The sequence below is a fragment of the Nilaparvata lugens genome, chromosome 10, assembly GCF_014356525.2.
Source record: "Nilaparvata lugens isolate BPH chromosome 10, ASM1435652v1, whole genome shotgun sequence".
Classification (NCBI taxonomy): Eukaryota; Metazoa; Arthropoda; class Insecta; order Hemiptera; family Delphacidae; genus Nilaparvata; species Nilaparvata lugens.
In genome coordinates this window covers 10050260-10069982 of record NC_052513.1, presented here as the reverse complement: position 1 = coordinate 10069982, position 19723 = coordinate 10050260, and the positions used below count along the sequence as shown (strand labels likewise).

General features: G+C 33.2%; 1 protein-coding gene across 4 annotated transcripts in view; it reads left to right on the top strand.

Annotated features, from left to right (window-relative positions):
* Positions 1-16886, top strand: part of LOC111062982 (protein abrupt) — a 33437-nt gene extending 16551 nt beyond the window's left edge. For 2 of the 4 annotated variants that reach the window (XM_039436251.1, XM_039436253.1), the window contains exons 2-7: positions 3434-3627; positions 4887-5063; positions 6819-7040; positions 10087-10222; positions 11972-12070; positions 15792-16886. In XM_039436251.1, coding sequence (XP_039292185.1) covers positions 3442-3627; positions 4887-5063; positions 6819-7040; positions 10087-10222; positions 11972-12070; positions 15792-16414 — 1443 coding nt within the window. In that variant the 5' untranslated portion in view covers positions 3434-3441 and the 3' untranslated portion in view covers positions 16415-16886. Of the gene's footprint in view, positions 1-747; positions 1376-1906; positions 2044-3433; positions 3628-4886; positions 5064-6818; positions 7041-10086; positions 10223-11971; positions 12071-15791 lie in introns of those variants that run through there. The other 2 variants (XM_039436252.1, XM_039436254.1) reach the window with 2 other exon arrangements.
* Positions 16887-19723: the final 2837 nt, after the last annotated feature.

The window sequence follows — 19723 nt, the reverse complement described above, 5'->3', positions numbered from 1 at the left end:
TTGAAGTTGTATTGTCTTTATTAGTGGAGAGGATTTACTGTAGTTCCATTCCACCACATAACCCAATGCTTCTCCTTCCAAATGAGAGAGAAACATGTTGAACCAAACTAATGTATGTAGGCTACATAATATATGCATATTGAAAACGAAGTATTAGCAAGTAAAAACAATAGTTATTCAAAACCGAATAATTTAGAACAATATAGTTAATGATACTATTAATAATTGGTCGAAGATATTCTTGAGATATGATAATCGGCCCGTAAATTACTTTCAACTATCCTCGTGAAAAACTTCTTTGCGTAGGTCTACTGAAAACTATACCTTCTCCACGTTAGCTTTTAGCTTGGTTTATTTAAAATCATAAGAGGAGAACAGAAATTTTCACAAGTAGAATTCTTTTTCGTGCATGTATCTTATCTTATTTTTACTTGTGAAAATAAAATTTTAGCTCCTAAATGAGTTGATAAATTTTACAGTTCATGAATAGGCAAGTAAGTTACTGTATATGCATGGTATTTTCAGTTCGTGTATTGTTCGTGTCATTTTCTGCTTGATCTGATACCTTTTGGGGTAGGATGATTTTTCAAGATGAAAACATTGAAGAAATGTTATGATCATTTATTCACACAGACACACGAACACAACAGTGGAGGTCGTTTGCGTTCTCCGAGAGAGCACCCCTGCCTCCTCAGCCCCCCTCTCCGCCCCCCGCCTGCCATCGATTTTCTTACGGCGTCATGATCATCTGTCATTGTCATTATGCGTCATCGTTTCGCTGCTGCTATCACGGTCATCATCATTACCTTCCCCCTCCAGTCCTTCTCTCTCTTTCCAATATTATTATGCCTCATCACCATTAGCGTTCAATCCCCTTCCCCCTCACCCGTCCTCTCCTTTTCTGGTGGTCGTTATCTTTATTACCGGCTATGATCATTAAGGCCCCAACATCGTCGTAGACGAAAATCATCATCATCATCATTATCTAGCATCATCGTCATCGTCAAGATCATCATCATCATCATTCCGGGCGCGCATTTGGCTCAGTCATCATCATTATAATGTCATTACTGAGCGCGAGTCCTGGTTGGTCCGAGTTATCTTCTTCCTCCGAGTCTCGTAGGTTCGAGATTGTCGTCATCTAGTGAGTGAGTGAGAGGAGAAAGTATTTCGAGAGTGAGCCGACTCTGCAGCAGCAGAAGTTTTCACCATTCTTGTGGAAGTCGTGAACGCGTGAGCATCGCGAAAGCAACGCGCTGCTCTGTTGGTGTTTTTCTTATCAGCTTTCTGCAGTTTTATCGTAACGGGGTTTCTTATCAGTTTTGCATCTTTTATCAGTTGAATTTGGTGTTCTCTCCTGGTTTTCATTTGACAGGTAATATAGTCCTCAACTAGTGTTCATCGTTTCTATTGTATTATAGTTTCTTCATCTTGTCATTTGAATTTCTACCATAACTAAATAAAGTCTCCTAGAAGTATCGGCGGTGTAAGTCCGTCATCTGAATCGTCCTGCACAACAGCTCAACCTTCAATGATAGCTTTGTTTCATCCATTAAGCTTTATGCATGCTGCTCTTTTAGCCTGGTAGCTTTGATCAATTTAATTTACTATTTTGCAATTAACGAAGACTATCGAGTATCAGATTTACTTCTTCTACTCTATTTCCTTATAAATATTCATCCGATAACGGCAATTGACAACTAACAGTAATCATATTAAATTTATTACTCAGCAGTAATCAGGCTTCACTCGAGATGGTTCGTGACTCTGATAATTGGCTATTATCATTTCTACTCATAAAAATACCCTATTATAATTGATCTTCAACTATATGGACTATTATATGAATTTTATTCAAGATAGCTCGAATAAGTTCTGATAACACAACTAGTACTGTATTAGAGAATGACATTTTTTAATGTATAGACTAGACTTCTGTGTTATTCTTCTCATGATAGCTTGATGTCCGATTCCTGAGCGATGACTACGATTCTAGCTGCGCGGCTTCAGCCGCTCAGTCGCTAGCGGCTGTAGCCGTCACAGGTATTCACATTATTTATTAATAGTGACAGCTCTAAGTCGCTCAGCCTTTGATAGCGACAGCCGCTAGTGATAGAGCGGCTACAGCCGCGCGGCTTGATTTTTCTTGTATGTGCCACAACGAAATCCAAATGTATCTTAGAACTTCATATTTAAAAATCAATTCATTCGACTATTCTTTAAGCTTCAGAAATTCAAATAATGTCAAAATATAGTTTTAAATAAAATTCTATTAAGAAACCCGCCAAAACAACAAATTAAATACTTTGGAATAAAACTGTTTCTTTTATTTTTTCTTGGAGTCATTCGGTGCTCGAGTTTTTATTTTGATGTTCTCGAAAATATGATCAGTCAACAATTCCTTGGAAATTAAGCCTTTTTAAACCACAACATATTTACCAAAAAATGCAAATTTTTATTCAGTCATTCTTTGTATCACTCAATAGAAATGGAAAGAATAAAATCGCATGAAATATAAGTACAATTCATCATTAGCAAGTTTCGCTGGGTTATCAAAAATTCATCAATCAATAATTTTTTCCTACAGTTACGTTGAAAAGTGGCCATTGCTGCACTGATTACAGAACGCAAAGAATCACTTTTCCGCTCTAGTGCGGGAAAAATTTTTCTGCACTCCAGATTTGCAACATGGCAACGCAAAATACTTAGTAGGTTATATGGAGCAACAGTGCAGCAAAATCAAAATGAAGTTGGTAACAGTGACTGGGCTGCTATAGTGAGCAGAGGTGCAACCAAGCACAACGCGCTAATTATTATTCATTATATATTATAACCAAGGACAACGAGGACTTTAGGATTTTAGGATTAAGGTTTTTATCAATAATAAAATTACACAGAAAAACATTTGATAGATTTCAGGCAATTTTACCCATAATTACCCACTTTTCATATTCAATGGTAACTGTAGGAAAAACTTAATGTGAAATACGTGCGCAAAGTTCCTCTGCTGCACTCAAGAAACCATTCCGCCCTCGCCTACGGCTCGGGCGTAAACGTTTCTTTCGGTGCAGCAAACTGACACTTTGCGCACTAGTTGCACAAATAACTATTAAGGGTTTGTTGGCTAATAGCAGTTTGCTACTAAACTGTATATTAGCACTTGCATCCTAAACTGGCAATCCTCTTGATAATTTCCGGGTTCAGTATTGGTTGAATATTGCTGCTCTTTGCATTACACCTAAAAGAAGTGATGAAATACGTTGTTATAATGAAATAATATCCATGTCAATCCAGGATTTAGTTAGGATGTGTGATATTTTTCACGAACTGTCCTATTTGAAATGCGTTAAACAAATCAATTTATTGTGTTTATCACAATATTCTTATTCATTTGTTGATTTTCACAAATTAATAAGGAATAATTGTGTTGCAGGTAATGTGATGGCAGATGAACAGCTATTCTGTTTGAGATGGAACAACTTTCCGAACAACTTTGCATCACAGTTCGACTCTCTGCGAAGCAATGAGGATTTCGTCGACGTGACTCTCACATGTGAAGGCAGGCGGATAACAGCGCACAAGCTTGTGTTGTCAGCATGCAGTCCCTACTTCAAGCAACTCTTCAAGGTAAATTTGAATTTTTTCACTGTTATTAATTATTTCTAACCTTATGCCTTCACAAATATAGAAACTGATAGTAAGCGCTTTTGTAGAATCGTCGGAAAATCATTTTCAAATTGTATTCACTTTTCTTGCAAAAGTTTCACAAGCATGAGCTCTGATTTAGAATTTAGAAACGAGTATAAAATTTTGTAAAATATAATAAATTATATCGTTGTAAATTCTTCCACTGTTCAAAAATAATGTAGGCCAATAATAATAAGAAAACATCATTTCTACTTGTTTCACATAGGCTATGAAAAAGTACCATTGGAGTGGACGTTTTCAAGTTTAGCCGAAATTGAATTAAAATTGAATGTAACCGTAGATGCATTGACAGACCAACATTTTGATTATGCTTTATCAATACCGTATATAAATTCTGATTATGTATGGATACTATGCTAGGTACTATTGCTCTTAGTTTTCTTGGAACTTTTGCATCCAAATTCAGTTTTAGATAGTTGTTTCTCTTTTTAATTAATCCAACCATACCCTAAGTTCTATTGCCAGCATAGTCTTTATTTTTACTTATCTTACGTATTTTGTTTAAAACAAAAATAATTGAGGATATTGCTCTTTGATGGCATCTCTCACATACAAATTTCTCGGGAGTGTCTTTCTCAGTAAATTTAGAGATTATATTTAGAATATATGCCGTATTACTGTACTGCCGTATTAAGTACATAATATTGTTCTAATTTTACAGAAGCTATGTTTTCTTTTTTGTTTGTACTTTTGTTCACTTTCTTTACTGAAGAATAAAATTTATTGCCTGTTTTTTCTTTCCTAATTATAGTATGTGTATCACCTTGAATAAATAAATAAATAAAATTAAATAAATTTATTTACTAGTGTTGGAAATTAGTGGGATTGGATCGAATCACTCAGCAACTGAGCTTATTTAAATTTAGATTGCTAATGAGTGTAGATAAGTGTATTTGTAGATGCAAATAATTAATAGATTTCTGTACACCTTTTTACATTAAAATGATGAATCACTTTCACATTAGAATGATGAGAATCCACACAAATTCAAGTACATCATGGATATTTGTAACAATCATGAATATTGTTTATAAATTATAGAAACTCTCTTTCAATTAAATTATTTATTCTTACAATCACAGATTGTACCATTTTTCCAATTTCTTTATTCATGCAAGTCATGAATATGATTGAGTGAGGATAACAAACATTATTTACAATATATTTTATTTGAACAGGGCAATCCTTGCAAACACCCGATAATGTTTCTGCACAACGTGGAATTCCAACACCTGAAGGCTCTAGTCGACTTCATGTACCTGGGCGAAGTGAACGTTGCTCAGACCAATCTTCCGTCTTTCCTTCATACGGCCGAAACTCTTCAAATTCGCGGCTTAGCTGACAGTCAGTCCAAGGTAATCAATCTATTCATCAATTACATTTCATTTTCAATATTCATATTTTTTTTAGAATGTGTGTTGACTTAACTTCTCCTTTGTCTCTTCGATTTAAAGTTTTGGGAGCCGACAAGTCCATCAATAATTATTTGGTTTCTGTAACGGTCTACTAGAACACTGACTAGAATTTCCTATCATGTTGAAAACCTTCGTGATTCAGCTGACGAATGGATAGGACAGTGTCATTAAGATCCAAGCCACACTAAGCGGGCATTTTCAGATGAGACGGCAAGGCAGGAAACTCTACGATTGGCTATAAATTAGCTGATTCCCGAAAGCTATTCGGAGAGCTTTCTGCCCTGCCAACTTGTCTGAAAACGTCTCAAAAAACGCTTCGTGTGGCTTGGCCCTTACTTCGAAATTTATATTGTAATATTACATTTTTTTCTCGATTAAAATTGAATCTTCAATTCGATATTCAAAATATTTTTGACTAAACTTTTCACAGGGAATTTATCATATATACTAGTGTTGAACATCCCACTGTATCACTGTAACAAAGTTCTATTTCTGAATAAACAGATAATTCTAAACAACATAAAGGTTAATTAAATTTAAAATAACTTTAAAAATAAAGTTTTATTGAAAACAATAAATATAATGTTTGTAGACTTGTGTTCTTTGCTAATTGGCAATCAATGATGACGTGTCTCAGCTTCACAGGAAAGGCTTCTTGTTCTTGTTTCTCTCAAACTTTTTAATGGCTGGCTTATGTTAGGAGTGTTGGCTTCTGTTGAAATTTTTTTAAATAATTGAAAGTGAAGATGTGTTAATTTGTGATCTAAATGTTTTTGTAAAGTTTATTGATGTTATTGAACATACGTGAAATGTAGATTTCAATTTTTCTTTTCATTTTGTGTTGAATTTCTTGTTTAATGTTGAAAGCCATAAGCCTGTTTTGAAACCTGTAAACGATAGATAAGTATTCTTAGTCTATAAGTTATATATTTTGATCTTGATTTGAAACAATAATTTCTGAGTTTTTGTGAAAGCTGTTGGAATCTATTTTGATGAACAGAACAAACATATTAGTAACTTCAATCATGTTCAATCTATGTTCGATCCATGTATGATTATTTGTTCTGGTGTAAACTGAAAATTTTGAATCATTTCATTAAAAAATTATAATTTGATTTGCTCTGAACTGGATTTCTTATTCATAAGCATTAGGTCCATTCATGATATATCAATATATTAGCTTATTTGGAACCGATGACTTTCCTTAGAGTATAGGTGAAGGCTAACCAACCTATTAGGATAAATTGGTAGCACGTCAATATTGAAGCTTGATGTTGAGAGGGAGGACAAGGCAAAGAAGACAGGAATACATCATATGATCAGAAAAAGAACAAGCATTATTTATTGCAGAAGAAAAATAATTATTTGACTTACATGTATTAAAACTAGAATTACATCAGAAGTCTTGTTGGAAATTTTATTTATTTTTTTTTGAAGATTTCATGAATCAGTTATCGTCATTAATAATCAGTTATTAATTAAAAATCAGAATCGAGATATCATGAAATTAAAAATGGAAATTAATGAGAAATTTCATTTCTTCAAATTCTAATTAAATAATAATTATTATTCATTTAATAATAATAATTTTGCTTTTCTGTAACTTGGCACTCGCCGAAAAACCTTCGGGTTTGGCAGGACCCTCAATTGTTTGAATTGTGAAATAATTTTTTTATTTGATTTTCGTTTTGTTAGTTTGCAGATATAAATAGGAATTCGACGTGTGGCATAAATGCTGTGAAGGTGCGCTGTGGCGGGGAGGGTGGAGGTGCTGGTGGTGGGGGTGGCAGCCATATTGGTCCATCAACAACCGAGGAGGCCGAAGACATCATAACCAATGCTCTAACCAATTCCCATAAAAGACTGAAACCAAATGGATCAAGGTCATCGCTCGATTCAATTGCACCCAATCTACATGTGAGTGTTTTCTGCTTTCATTAGAAATTAGATAGATGCAATTTAAATTGTAGTAATAACAAAATCAAATAATAATAATAATCTTGAAAATCTATTGGCACATGGAATTATCATAAGCATACATCAGCATTGATTAATTACATGACTCAAACTTTACGCAAGCTTAAAGGTCCAACCAATAAGCAGAGCTTTCTCCAAGTAAAATGATTGTGTAGTGTAATTGGATTCGCGCGTGGATTCCTGAATTAAAGTTTTCAGACCAATCGAACTCTTTTTTACTTTCCTTGCCCTACTACCATAGGTAAGGAAAGTATTGCTTTCCAAAAAAAATTAAGGTACCCCAATTTCAAGTTTTCTATACGTTTCAAGGTCCCCTGAGTCCAAAAACATGATTTTTGGGTATTGGTCTGTGTGTGTGTGTGTGTGTGTATGTGTGTGTGTGTGTGTGTGTGTGTGTGTGTGTATGTGTGTGTGTGTGTGTGTGTGTGTGTGTGTGTGTGGTGTGTGTGTGTGTGTGTGTGTGTGTATGTCTGTGAACACGATAACTCCATTCCTAATTAACCGATCGACTTGAAATTTTAAACTTAAGGTCCCTATACCATGAGGACCCGACAATAAGAAATTCAATAAAATTCAATTCAAGATGGCGGAAAAAATGGTGGATAATTACTAAAAAACCATGTTTTTCACGTTTTTCTCGAAAATGGCTCTAACGATTTTCTTCAAATTTATATCATGGATAGCTATTTATAAGCCCTATCAACTAGCATAAGTCTCATTTCTGGGAAAATTTCAGGAGCTCCGTAATATTCTTGAGAAAAATGGCGGAAAATGACTAAAAATCCATGTTTTTCACCGTTTTCTCGAAAACTGCTCTAACGATTTACTTCAAATTCATACCATGGATAGATATTCATAAGCACTATCAACTGGCATGAGTCTCATTTCTGGGAAAATTCCATGAGCTCCGTAATATTCTTGAGAAAAATGGCGGATAATGACCAAAAACCAGGTTTTTCAAGGTTTTCTCAAAAACGGCTCTAACGATTTTCTTCAAATTCAAGCCATGGGTAGCTATTCATAAGTCCTATCAAATGACATGAGTTTTTTCCTTGGAAAATTGCAGGAGCTCCGTAATATTCTTGAGAAAAATGGCGGATAATTACTAAAAAACCATGTTTTTCACGATTTTTTCAAAATAACTTGACCGATTTTTTTCAAATTCATACTCTGTATAGTTATTTATCAGCTCTATTAACTGGCATGAGTCTCCTTTCTGGGAAACTAATGGGGGGTCCACCCCATCCTTGAGAAATGGACATTGTAACCTCCTTCTCGTGCATGAGGTAGGTAGGTAGAGCAGTTCATAAAAAGAACACATAGTCGAGATATTTCATCTGTAGAACAGCTGTTTTGACGACTTTAAAAAAATGACGACTAAAAAAATCATTGAATTTCACAATTTACACAAAGGAAAAAGTACTCTGAAAACAATTATATATACACATATACAAAAGTCTGATCGTAGTTTCGAATATGAGCAAGGAAAGTTGTGTGAGTGTACCACACCAGATTTTTTGCTGATAATTTTCAATTCTGGTGAAGATTATCCTTGTGATTTTGACAAAGTCATATATAATTTTTATTCTATTTTTTATGTTTCCTGGTCATAAGTACAGTAACTATATAACTGGTTATAGATACTGTAGACATATGAGATTGCATTTAAAAAAAAATTCCCTGGTGCAAACCAAGGGTTTCCTGCTAATTATGTATAATGTTCTATATGTGTTCGTTGGTTTAATATCAGCCGTTCTTGATTTAATTTTTTTTAAAGATTTAATGGATATTCACTTCATTTCCATGTTTATCCTTGTTTTATTATAAATTATGGTTCTTAGTGAACTAGCGTAGCGTAGCGTATGACTGAGAAACAATACAGTTTTATTTTAAGTGCAAAATCCGTAAGGTACGTTCGTAAGATGCGATGTCCTATCTCTGTATAATATTCCCACACTTCAGAAGTGTTTTAGAATAAACTTTATTCATCGAATGTGATAATGCAATAAGTTTCAACGCAGAGTTCAAATGCATATTCTTTAAACATTGACAAAAGTCTAAAATCCTATTATTATAAACGGTTATTGACTTTTCAGTTTATTAAATAAATCTATTATGCAAATCCTTGATATTTTTATCGATGATGATGATGATGTGTTGATGATGATGATGATGATGATGATAATGATAATGATGATGATGATGATGGAAAAATGTTGAAGAAAAGGTCATGACTGATCAGTGAGATAATTTGTTGTCTGACCCTAATGACGGTTGTCATTACCAGACCCCCTTTAATGACTGCACACAAAAGAATGATCATCAGTGAACGCCATTCCTCTCATGCTAAATGATGGAAGTCATCATCATCAACTCTATCTAATCTTCTACAAGTTTCCTCTCTTCTCCCTTTTTAATGCTTCTCTTATATAAGAACTAGATCTTCTTGTTCAGGTTTCTCCATAACAAAAAAACTAGTTTATAAAATATGATAGAAATTTTATATCCATATTTCTATTCTAGTTTTCATTCACACATTTATTTATAATTATTTGTGATCAATCACAATTACTTTGAAAGCATGTTCATAATTAAATGGTCAACCTTTTTTAATAACTTGTTTTACATCTTTACACAAAATGAGAGTTGAAATATGATATTGGTTTCTCAAACAACTACTTTTAAAAACAGTCGTTAGGCCCTAAAATTGATCAGTTGCGATCAGAAAACTCTGACACCAGACCTGAGCCAGCCAGGTCACTCGATATTATTATTATTATATTTAAAAATATTTTTGTTCAAATTATTATTGAGCTATTCATTAAATTTGATGAGTAGTCCTAAATAAATTTCTCCATTCAATTTTATTTAGTTACTAGCAGATGTCTTGATATTCAAGGACTTTACTTGGTTCTTTACTTTGATCTTTGTTGTATCTTGCTAGCAGTTTTTCATTATAGAGAGATATTTTAAATTTTTGTTGCAGCCAAAACTAGAAAAGGGAGAGTTTTCAGCTGCAGATCTTCTGGAATCAGCGACTGCAGCCTCAGCAGCTGTCAATCCTTTCTTGGCACTCGAGTCAGCTGTCGAAAATGTCCATAGCAGTGGATTAACGTTACAAGGTAACTGGCATTTCAATAATTCATTATACTGACACTACTTATAACTTGTTCTATATCTTATATCTTGTTCTATATTTCCTTTTCCTTTTTAGTTCGTGAGAGAATTTGTTGGTTTTCTATTCATTAGATAAGGCAGATTAAAGATTAGAAATAAATGTATGCTTTACACTTTATCTAGTAGAAAGTCACAAAAAGTTCAATAAATACTAGGCCAATGTATGCGCAGATATTAGTAATGCTATCTCGTATTTGACAATAATTGACATTGATATACGATGAAACTAGTAGATTTACATGAAATAATAACAAACAACCATCAATTTGTCGAAACTTATAAACAAGTTCAACCTCAAGAAATTTCAACCTAGAACCAACAGAGTAAATTATTTCTGTTTGAACTAAAATAACGTGGTAAGATATTGAAAACCAGTGTACAATAAACATCAAGGAGTATGCTATCATCTTTTTTCTTTAGGGCTACTTTTGAATTTAAGTAAAAATATAAACTTTGAGTACCCTTTTTTAATTGCTTTTTCGCCCCACTTGGATGTAATGAGCTGGTTTACGTGCGTCATATGGAGGCCGAAAGTGATTGTTTTCTGGCCAGGCCGGTAAAATTTTTACGGCCCTAGGGCTGTAAAATAACCTGGAAGTCAGCTGATTCTGATTTGATGTGAACGTGTTTACAAAATAGTTTATGAAACGGAATAAGTTTATGCTTCTAGAATTGAATAAAGTATTTTGCAATAAGATACAATCATTTTATTTGAATGAATGAAATACAAATGAGATATTATAAACTATTCAAATTCAATTTTCAGAGTATAATAGAATCTAACCTCAAACCTCCTAGTACTGCGTTTATCACGGAACATAGTGGATAAACGGAATCATTTTATGCTTCTAGAATTCAATAAAGTATTCTGCAATAATATACTATCATTCTATTTGGATGAATAAAATACAGATAAGATATATATTATTATAAACTATTCAAATAATTTGATTTTCAGAGTAGGATAGAACTTCTAACCTAAACTTCCATTGACATTCAGATTGGCCAAATTTCAAGTGTGCTAAAACAGCTGATCAAAAACTTTTCATTATTTGTGTTTATCATTCAATAATTAAAACATTTATAATAATATCATCTTATTGTCATTTGGAAGAATAAAAAGTTTAAACTCAACCTCTTACATAATTGAACATAATCTTTTAGGTTATTTAGACAAATCAGAATAAAAAATAAAAATACTTGGACAATTTCCTGATATTCAGATTACCTCAGATTTGCTAGAGCTATGACCTTCCACTTTTGCTTTCGGAAGTGCTTATAATAGACAATAAATTATTTTCATATATATATTGTTTATTTTTCTGTGTGGCGAAAAATAACGTTCTCACCATGGGCAAAAATGTTTTTCCGGCTCTCAATCTTTTCTAGTCCTCGGCCTACGGCCTCGGACTTGAAAACCGATTTCGAGCCAGAAAAGTCTCATTTTCGGCCCTAGGTGCGAAATATACTATATCAGTCACTTGATAATGACATAAGTAGCCGAAACATTCCGTGATGAAATAATTTGAAAAGGGTACTCATATTTATATTTTTATTTATAGTAAGCTATCATTATACTTCCTGACATATTTATATTTTAACCATTAAAACCTACATTATTGGATTGTTCCTTTTCGCATGTGAATAAACCCACTATTGATTGGGTGAAGTTTATGATGTATTTTAATTTGCAGGTGCTTTAGATGCTGCAACGACAGGAGGTCCGCACCCTGCTGCAGTGTCACAAACCCATCACAGCGATCAATCAGTCCAGGAACAATCCTCATCCAGTGGTCAGTACATTTATTTCATTTTCGCCCGGTTGCACAAAACCCTGTTGAATTTTGATCTATATTAAATGCCATGAGAACTAATCAGAAAAAAGTCTTCTCAGAATGGTTCTTGTAACATTTGATCATGATAAAAATTCTACAGGAATTTTTGCTACTGAACCTTAAACTGTTAGAACTGTCTTGCACTCTAATGACATCATTAGAGAAGGATGATAATTAATATAATATGAAAATTAATGAATCTAACAGATACTTCACAATTTCCGTACTTTGGAATCACAAATTCCAAATAAAGTCAGTAGCAATAGCAAGGCAACAATTAGTTCGGTGTTGACAATACGAAAAAAGACAAATCCCACTCATCTAAGGTTTATTCAAAGTTTAATGTTATTGAAAAAAGTGAAGAAGTGATTGTTGTGTTGAATTGGTTTATTTAATAAAATAATTTTCTTTCATGAAGAACAAGTTTAATACATACGTAACTTAATATTTTTTCTTTCATTATATGATTTTACTGTAAAATATCGACATGTAGCGTGGGATATCGTTTTCAAAGAATAGACACTAATATTTCTACTCATTGAAATAATTACAGTCTTAAATGTATACTAATAGAATGTTTTCAGTTTACTTTAAAGATTATCAGCGATGTGTACATTTTTTTATATTATATAGGTACTCCATTCTTTAAAATCAACAACAATTTGTTAGTAATAAATACTGGAGCCCTACTAAATACCAGTAGTAAAATTATCTTCAAGGGGTTCAAAGGTATTCAAAAACGCTCGGATTTGTGAGTTTTTAAGTTAACAAATCATTCTTACATTTATAAAGAATGATGATTGATAATTGTAGTGAAGTGTAAGAAAATTCAATGCAAGTCGAAAGCGCTTCAATCATCTCGTGATCAAATCTCTTAAAAAAAAAGATAACTTGTAAGTTATGAAGGTTGTCATACATACATGACATCAAACCATCTAATTTTATTGACTGTAAATTATAAATATCATTTGCGAGTTGGAAGTTACGGTCATGGAATCAATTATTGGTAAAGCGATTTTAATTTCCAATGCGAATATAAGAAGATGTGCTTTATCACGTTTCTTGAAGGTAATATTATGATTTCAACTCCATGCTATACAAACAAGAGAGTGAGTTGGCTTTTGTTCTGCAAATCAAGGTCTGGATTGGATCACATAAATACTTTTTGAATTTTCTATTCGAAGCCCATTTCTTTTCCATCCGTTTGTGAGTTACAGGTGTTTGTTTTAAAGCATTGCTTACCTGAAGAGATCTTTTGTCTTGAGACTTCAATTATAGGCTGTCTCAGTCCGGGCAGATAACTGTATTTTCGGGATTGGGATCTTGAAGGGAGGAGTGGTGTTTTGATCAAACATTTTGTAAAATTATTATTAACCTATATATATATTTTTTTAATTAATGACGCGAGTGATTCTTTATCCAGAGTTTGAGGTGCGGATCAATGGACCAATAAGGCAAGCTTTAAATAATAGGCTTTTGAAAAGTTTTCAATCTCTGTCCCAAAAATTTAATAGTATTTGTTCCTGTATAGTTTTATTCCTGAGCGACCAAAGACAATGCAAAGCGAGTAGCCCTATTTATTGTTTTGATAATCATATTACTTTCATTAATATTTGAAAACTCTTGTCTGTTTATAATAAAAATCATAATTGTTTAACATAACGCATTCGGTAATGAATTGTTTAGTATTTCTGTTTAAAGTTGTTCTCAATTACACCCACCATCCATCTAGTAGTTTTATCTCGTTTTTACTTTCCTTGCCCTACTACCATAGGTAAGGAAAGTATTGCTTTCCAAAAAAAATTAAGGTACCCCAATTTCAAATTTTCTATACGTTTCAAGGTCCCCTGAGTCCAAAAACATGATTTTTGGGTGTTGGTCTGTGTGTGTGTATGTGTGTATGTGTGTGTATGTGTGTGTGTGTGTGTGTATGTCTGTGAACACGATAACTCCATTCCTAATTAACCGATCGACTTGAAATTTTAAACTTAAGGTCCCTCTACCATGAGGACCCGACAATAATAAATTCAATAAAATTCAATTCAAGATGGCGGAAAAAATGGCGGATAATTACTAAAAAACCATGTTTTTCACGGTTTTCTCGAAAATGGCTCTAACGATTTTCTTCAAATTTATATCATGGATAGCTATTTATAAGCCCTATCAACTGGCATAAGTCTCATTCCTGGGAAAATTTCAGGAGCTCCGTAATATTCTTGAGAAAAATGGCGGATAATGACTAAAAATCCATGTTTTTCACCGTTTTCTCGAAAACGGCTCCAACGATTTTCTTCAAATTTATACCATGGATAGCTATTTATAAGCCCTATCATCTGGCATAAGTCTCATTTCTGGGAAAATTTCAGGAGCTCCGTAATATTCTTGAGAAAAATGGCGGATAATGACTAAAAATCCATGTTTTTCACCGTTTTCTCGAAAACGGCTCTAACGATTTTCTTCAAATTCATACCATGGATAGATATTTATAAGCACTATCAACTGGCATGAGTCTCATTTCTGGGAAAATTCCATGAGCTCCGTAATATTCTTGAGAAAAATGGCGGATAATGACCAAAAAACCAGGGTTTTCACGGTTTTCTCGAAAATGGCTTTAACGATTTTCTTCAAATTTAAACCATGGATAGCTATTCATAAGCCCTATCAAATGACATGAGTTCTTTCCTTGGAAAATTGCAGGAGCTCCGTAATATTCTTGAGAAAAATGGCGGATAATTACTGAAAAACCATGTTTTTCACGATTTCTCAAAAATAACTTGACCGATTTTTTTCAAATTCATACCCTGTATAGTTATTTATCAGCTCTATCAACTGGCATGAGTTTCCTTTCTGGGAAACCAATGGGGGGTCCACCCCATCCTTGGGAAATGGACTTAGTAACCTCCTTCTCGTGCATGAGGTAGGTAGGTAGCGCAGTTCATAAAAAGAACACATAGTCGAGATATTTCATCTGTAGAACAGCTGTTTTGACGACTTTAAAAAAATGACGACTAAAAAAATCATCGAATTTCACATTCACACAAAGAAAAAGTACTTTGAAAACAATTATATATACACCATATACAGAAGTCTGATCGTAGTTTCAAATATGAGCAAGGAAAGTTGTGTGAGTGTACCACACCAGATTTTTTAGATTACATAAATTTGGTGAAGGCAACGGTTGTTTGTTTTAATTGTTTAAAGGTAACGCAATCATTAATTCATTAATTTATCTATTAACCTTTCGTTATAAATAACACCCACCAAATCTCATTTCACTATTTATTTATTGGATAAAGTAAACAATACAGTAGTCGGAAAAGAAAAAACAGGCTATTTCCCAAAACTTATTCAATTTCCTAATTTTGTCTTGAATTGTCCAAATATTATGTAGGTTATGTCCATTTCAATTTATACACTAAATCATCAATCTGAATAAAACAAACAATTTCGAATTTAGATAGATTAATAATATAACTTCCGTAAAAACATGAAACAAACTTCAAATTCACAAAAAAAATTACAAAGTAATGTAACATCGAGAATGCGTATTATTCAGAATAACGTTTTATAATAGATGAATTGTATTATAATAAATATCAACTGCATGCAAATTAAATATAAATAAGAATCTTCAGATATATTGAAAATTGTGACTAAAGATTCGTTTTTATTTTTGTAGATGGCGAGATGGCGAAACCTCACTCACTGGACCCAAGGCCGTGTCCCGAATGTGGCCGCATCTACAGCAACATCTCCAACCTGAGGCAACACATCCGCCTCATCCACTACCCAGAGTGTATCGCCTGTCCGCTCTGCTTCAAACCGTTCAAAAACAAACTCTACCTGAAACGCCACCTCATCAGTTACCACGAACTTCTACCTCCCAGCTACATGGAGAAACGCTACCAATACAACTCGGGAGGGGGTCCTGGGGCAGTGGGGGGTCCTGGTAACAGTAATCATAGCAACACTCCTATGATGTTCCCCAACTACAATTACCTCAATAGACACAGTAACGCTGATCAGCAACCTCTACCTCCTACGAACAATAACCATGCCAACTTCTCCAATAGCAATCACATGCCAGTGCAAGCTGTTCTCAGCTCTCCGCCTCCGAATAATAGCAACTACTACCAACAGCATTCCACGCCACGGCCTCCTGAGTACAGTCCTCGCATCAGTGATAATGCCAGTGACGCCTCACAAGAACAATCCACCTCTTTGAAAAGGAGCTATCCTAATTCTCAACAAGCTCCGGTTGAAACGCCTCAAGAAAGCAATAATACTACTAAAGAATGCTAGTTTTTAGTGTAGGCCTAATGTAACAGTATTATTTTACTTATCATGAAATGAGTGCTCATTTTGCCAACAATTGATTTATCTCTATCACTGAACAAATAAACATACATCACAAATAATCATCCTCTCGCGGTTTCCCACTGCAATACCGTGTGAAGTTGTTAATTTCTTATGTGAGAATAATATTTATCTATTTTTATCGCGTCTATAAATCGAATTTCTTATAATCGAAGTGATGAAGATCTTATACTCATTTTTTTATAAATTATTTTTCCCTACTGAACCATCTAACTTAGTGTAACCTGCCACATCATCTCACTTATTCATTATCGAAAAATACCTCAACAAACTGCTAGCCTAACAAAATTAGACGGAACCCTGATCTAGTTATTGATCTCTTGTTTCTTGTGGTATATTTTTGGCAACTGCTGTGTTTTATAGGTAATTTCACAAAACAAGCGGCGCTTAGCGCTGCGGCAGATAAGTCACGTATTTATAAAACGTTTCCTTGTGATTTGATTCCTCTTAACATAATCTCTATTATTTAGGATTATTTTTTTCATCTTTTTTTAAAATTAAACTGTTAAATTCACCCAAAAATTCAAAATGTTTTTTTTTTTCAATTGAGAAACATTTTTTGGCTGAAAGCCTGTTAATTTTCTTCAATTATTGCATTGATTTGTGAAAATTCAATAAGTAATAATGAAGTATGAAAAATGTTCTAATGGCATAAAAAGAGATGAAAGTGTCCGTCATTAGATTTCTTTATTAATTTCATATCGATTTTTCATTGAACTCTGTCCTCTGTGTAACAATATTTTCATATTACTTCACATTTCTTAAGATTTCAACAATTTTATTCTTCAGATAAATGCATATTTTTGGAGCCCATCCGTTTGAAATACACCCCTAGTTGTTAATGCATTTTTTTAGCCTTATCTTATTGAAAGAATTGATTTGTCTTTTTGTTAGGTACTTATTATTGTACTCAAGTAATACTTATTATTGTACTTAAGTAATGAATGAAATCAAAAATCAATAGTAATAATTGGTATTTTAACAAATTATTCAACTGTACTAAGCCTCTAATATAATAAGATAACTATAAACTAATGGGAACTAATTTCCATTGCTATTTTCGAGTTAACTAGCCATTTAGCATGTAAGGTTCAAATTCAAATCGTACAAAATTATCCATGCAATATTAGTTTTAAGCATCATGTTCGATCCTCAGAATAAATAGCTTCTTAAGTGTAGTTATTTATATCAAAGTGCAAAAGCTTTTCAAAAATCAAAATTTGAATTTTTCATAGAGTTATATTTTTAACTAGAAGTGGTAATATGCAATTTATAGTGTAGTTACTAGTTGTTACATATTATACCATTTACAGATTCATTGATAACTATGCAAGCTGCCATAATATTCAAGAATCGATGTCAAGTAAATAAATTACTTGTTCGTTAAAAGTCTCAAGTATCTTTATTCTTCTCCCAGATCTTTAATTTTATTAGAAATGAGATTATTTTAATTCATTCAACTGGAATTTTGAGATTTAAAGTAACCAATATAGTTGAAATGAAAAATGAAAAATACGGTAAATAAATTGAAATGGTACTACCTACACATAGACTAATGCAAATACTATAGTCCAACGTATTGATTCACACTAATATTGTAAATTGGCAAATCTTATAAAACACTGAAATAATATGACTTAAAAATTAATATTTATCCTATTATTTTTGAGAAATCTCATGCCCAAGGTGGACGACTATTTCAATAATAACTCGGAGCTCCCAATTTTGAGAATGTTGACTGCATTTAGTCGAATTGTAACTGTGTGCTGGTAAAAAGGAGACAAAATTGTTTCAAGTTATTTTTTTATGTAGGTACTATACTTTAAAAAGGAAGTTGTACATGATAGAAATGAGCATTTTCCCTAAAGAATCAACTGCTGGAAATATTTGAAGTTGATAACAATTAAAAACAAAAATTATATTAATGTACTTTAATACTGATCTCATTAACAATAATATTAAGTTACAATAGCGGGAGTGAGGAAAAAATCATGTTACAAGTTAGGCGTATTTATTGAATATTCTAAATAGATTTCAACTGGAAATTATTATTAAAAACGATAAAAATCTTAACGTTAGTTGTAGAATTTACTGCTTGAAAGTGATTTTTTGAGAAATCAAATAAATAATGGTATCATAGAGTAAAGATACTGTTCAATTGTATCATTTGTCTCTGATGGTATTTTCCAATTTTAATCTTTTTGCGAGAAACGTGCAATCAAATGCCTTCATTAGTGGATCGGCGACAAACTGGATCTATTCATATTTCAGACTAGCTGGCCCAGCGAACTTTGTACCGTCAAATAGTTAATGCATCTCATGACAAACTTCAGCTGGATGCACACCTAAGGAAGCGCAATCTCAAGGTCTATAAATGGGTATTTATAGACCTTGCGCGATCTGGCATTTTGCATCCAGGTGCTTCTTGTTTATTGGTTTGAATGGAAGAACTCAGCAACTCACACACACTGAATCGGGCATGGCGTGGAACGGTGTGATAAGACAATCTCCATAAGATCAATACTTTGTATCACCAAGCCGCGCCACCTTAGGTGTGCATAGCCTTAGCTTAATCTGATGCACTATATTTTTATGAAAAATATACAACAATCAGTATTTACATTTATATATTTCAATATGGACTTCCTATGTGCTTAGTTAGCTGTGCAGCAGTATGTATTTTTAGATATAGTTGAATGCAGCTTGCTGGGAAATTGAATGGTATATCTCGTTGCTGCTGACTTTCCCGTACATATTCTAAATTTACAGCATTTCGAGTTCTACGACCCAAGTTTGGACGTCGTTTGTACCACGGCATTATTATTATTAGAATTAAAATTTTGTGAATCAGTAGAAAGAAAATAGAAAAATCTGGTGTGGCGCACTCACACAACTTTTTTTGCCGTTATGAAAATTGATCACCTGACGCTAGTGTACACGCGCATCTCAAGTCTACTTATAAACAAAGATCTGAGCCAGCTGGTGACAGGACAATAACGCTGGAGACATACGAGGTCTGCTATCTCTTCATAGTGAATCATTAATAACAGTTGCCAACAGTTTGCAATTGGATAATTACATTTTCTCGAACTTCGAGCTTATTTTCAATTTTAGGTGAAAATGTTACTGGAAATAAATTGTAGAGATTTTCATGCTGAATCTTTTCCACTCGAAATTTTTTGTTCAAATTGTATCTGAAGCCTGATAATTGGGAATCTAAAATTAAACTTTGCA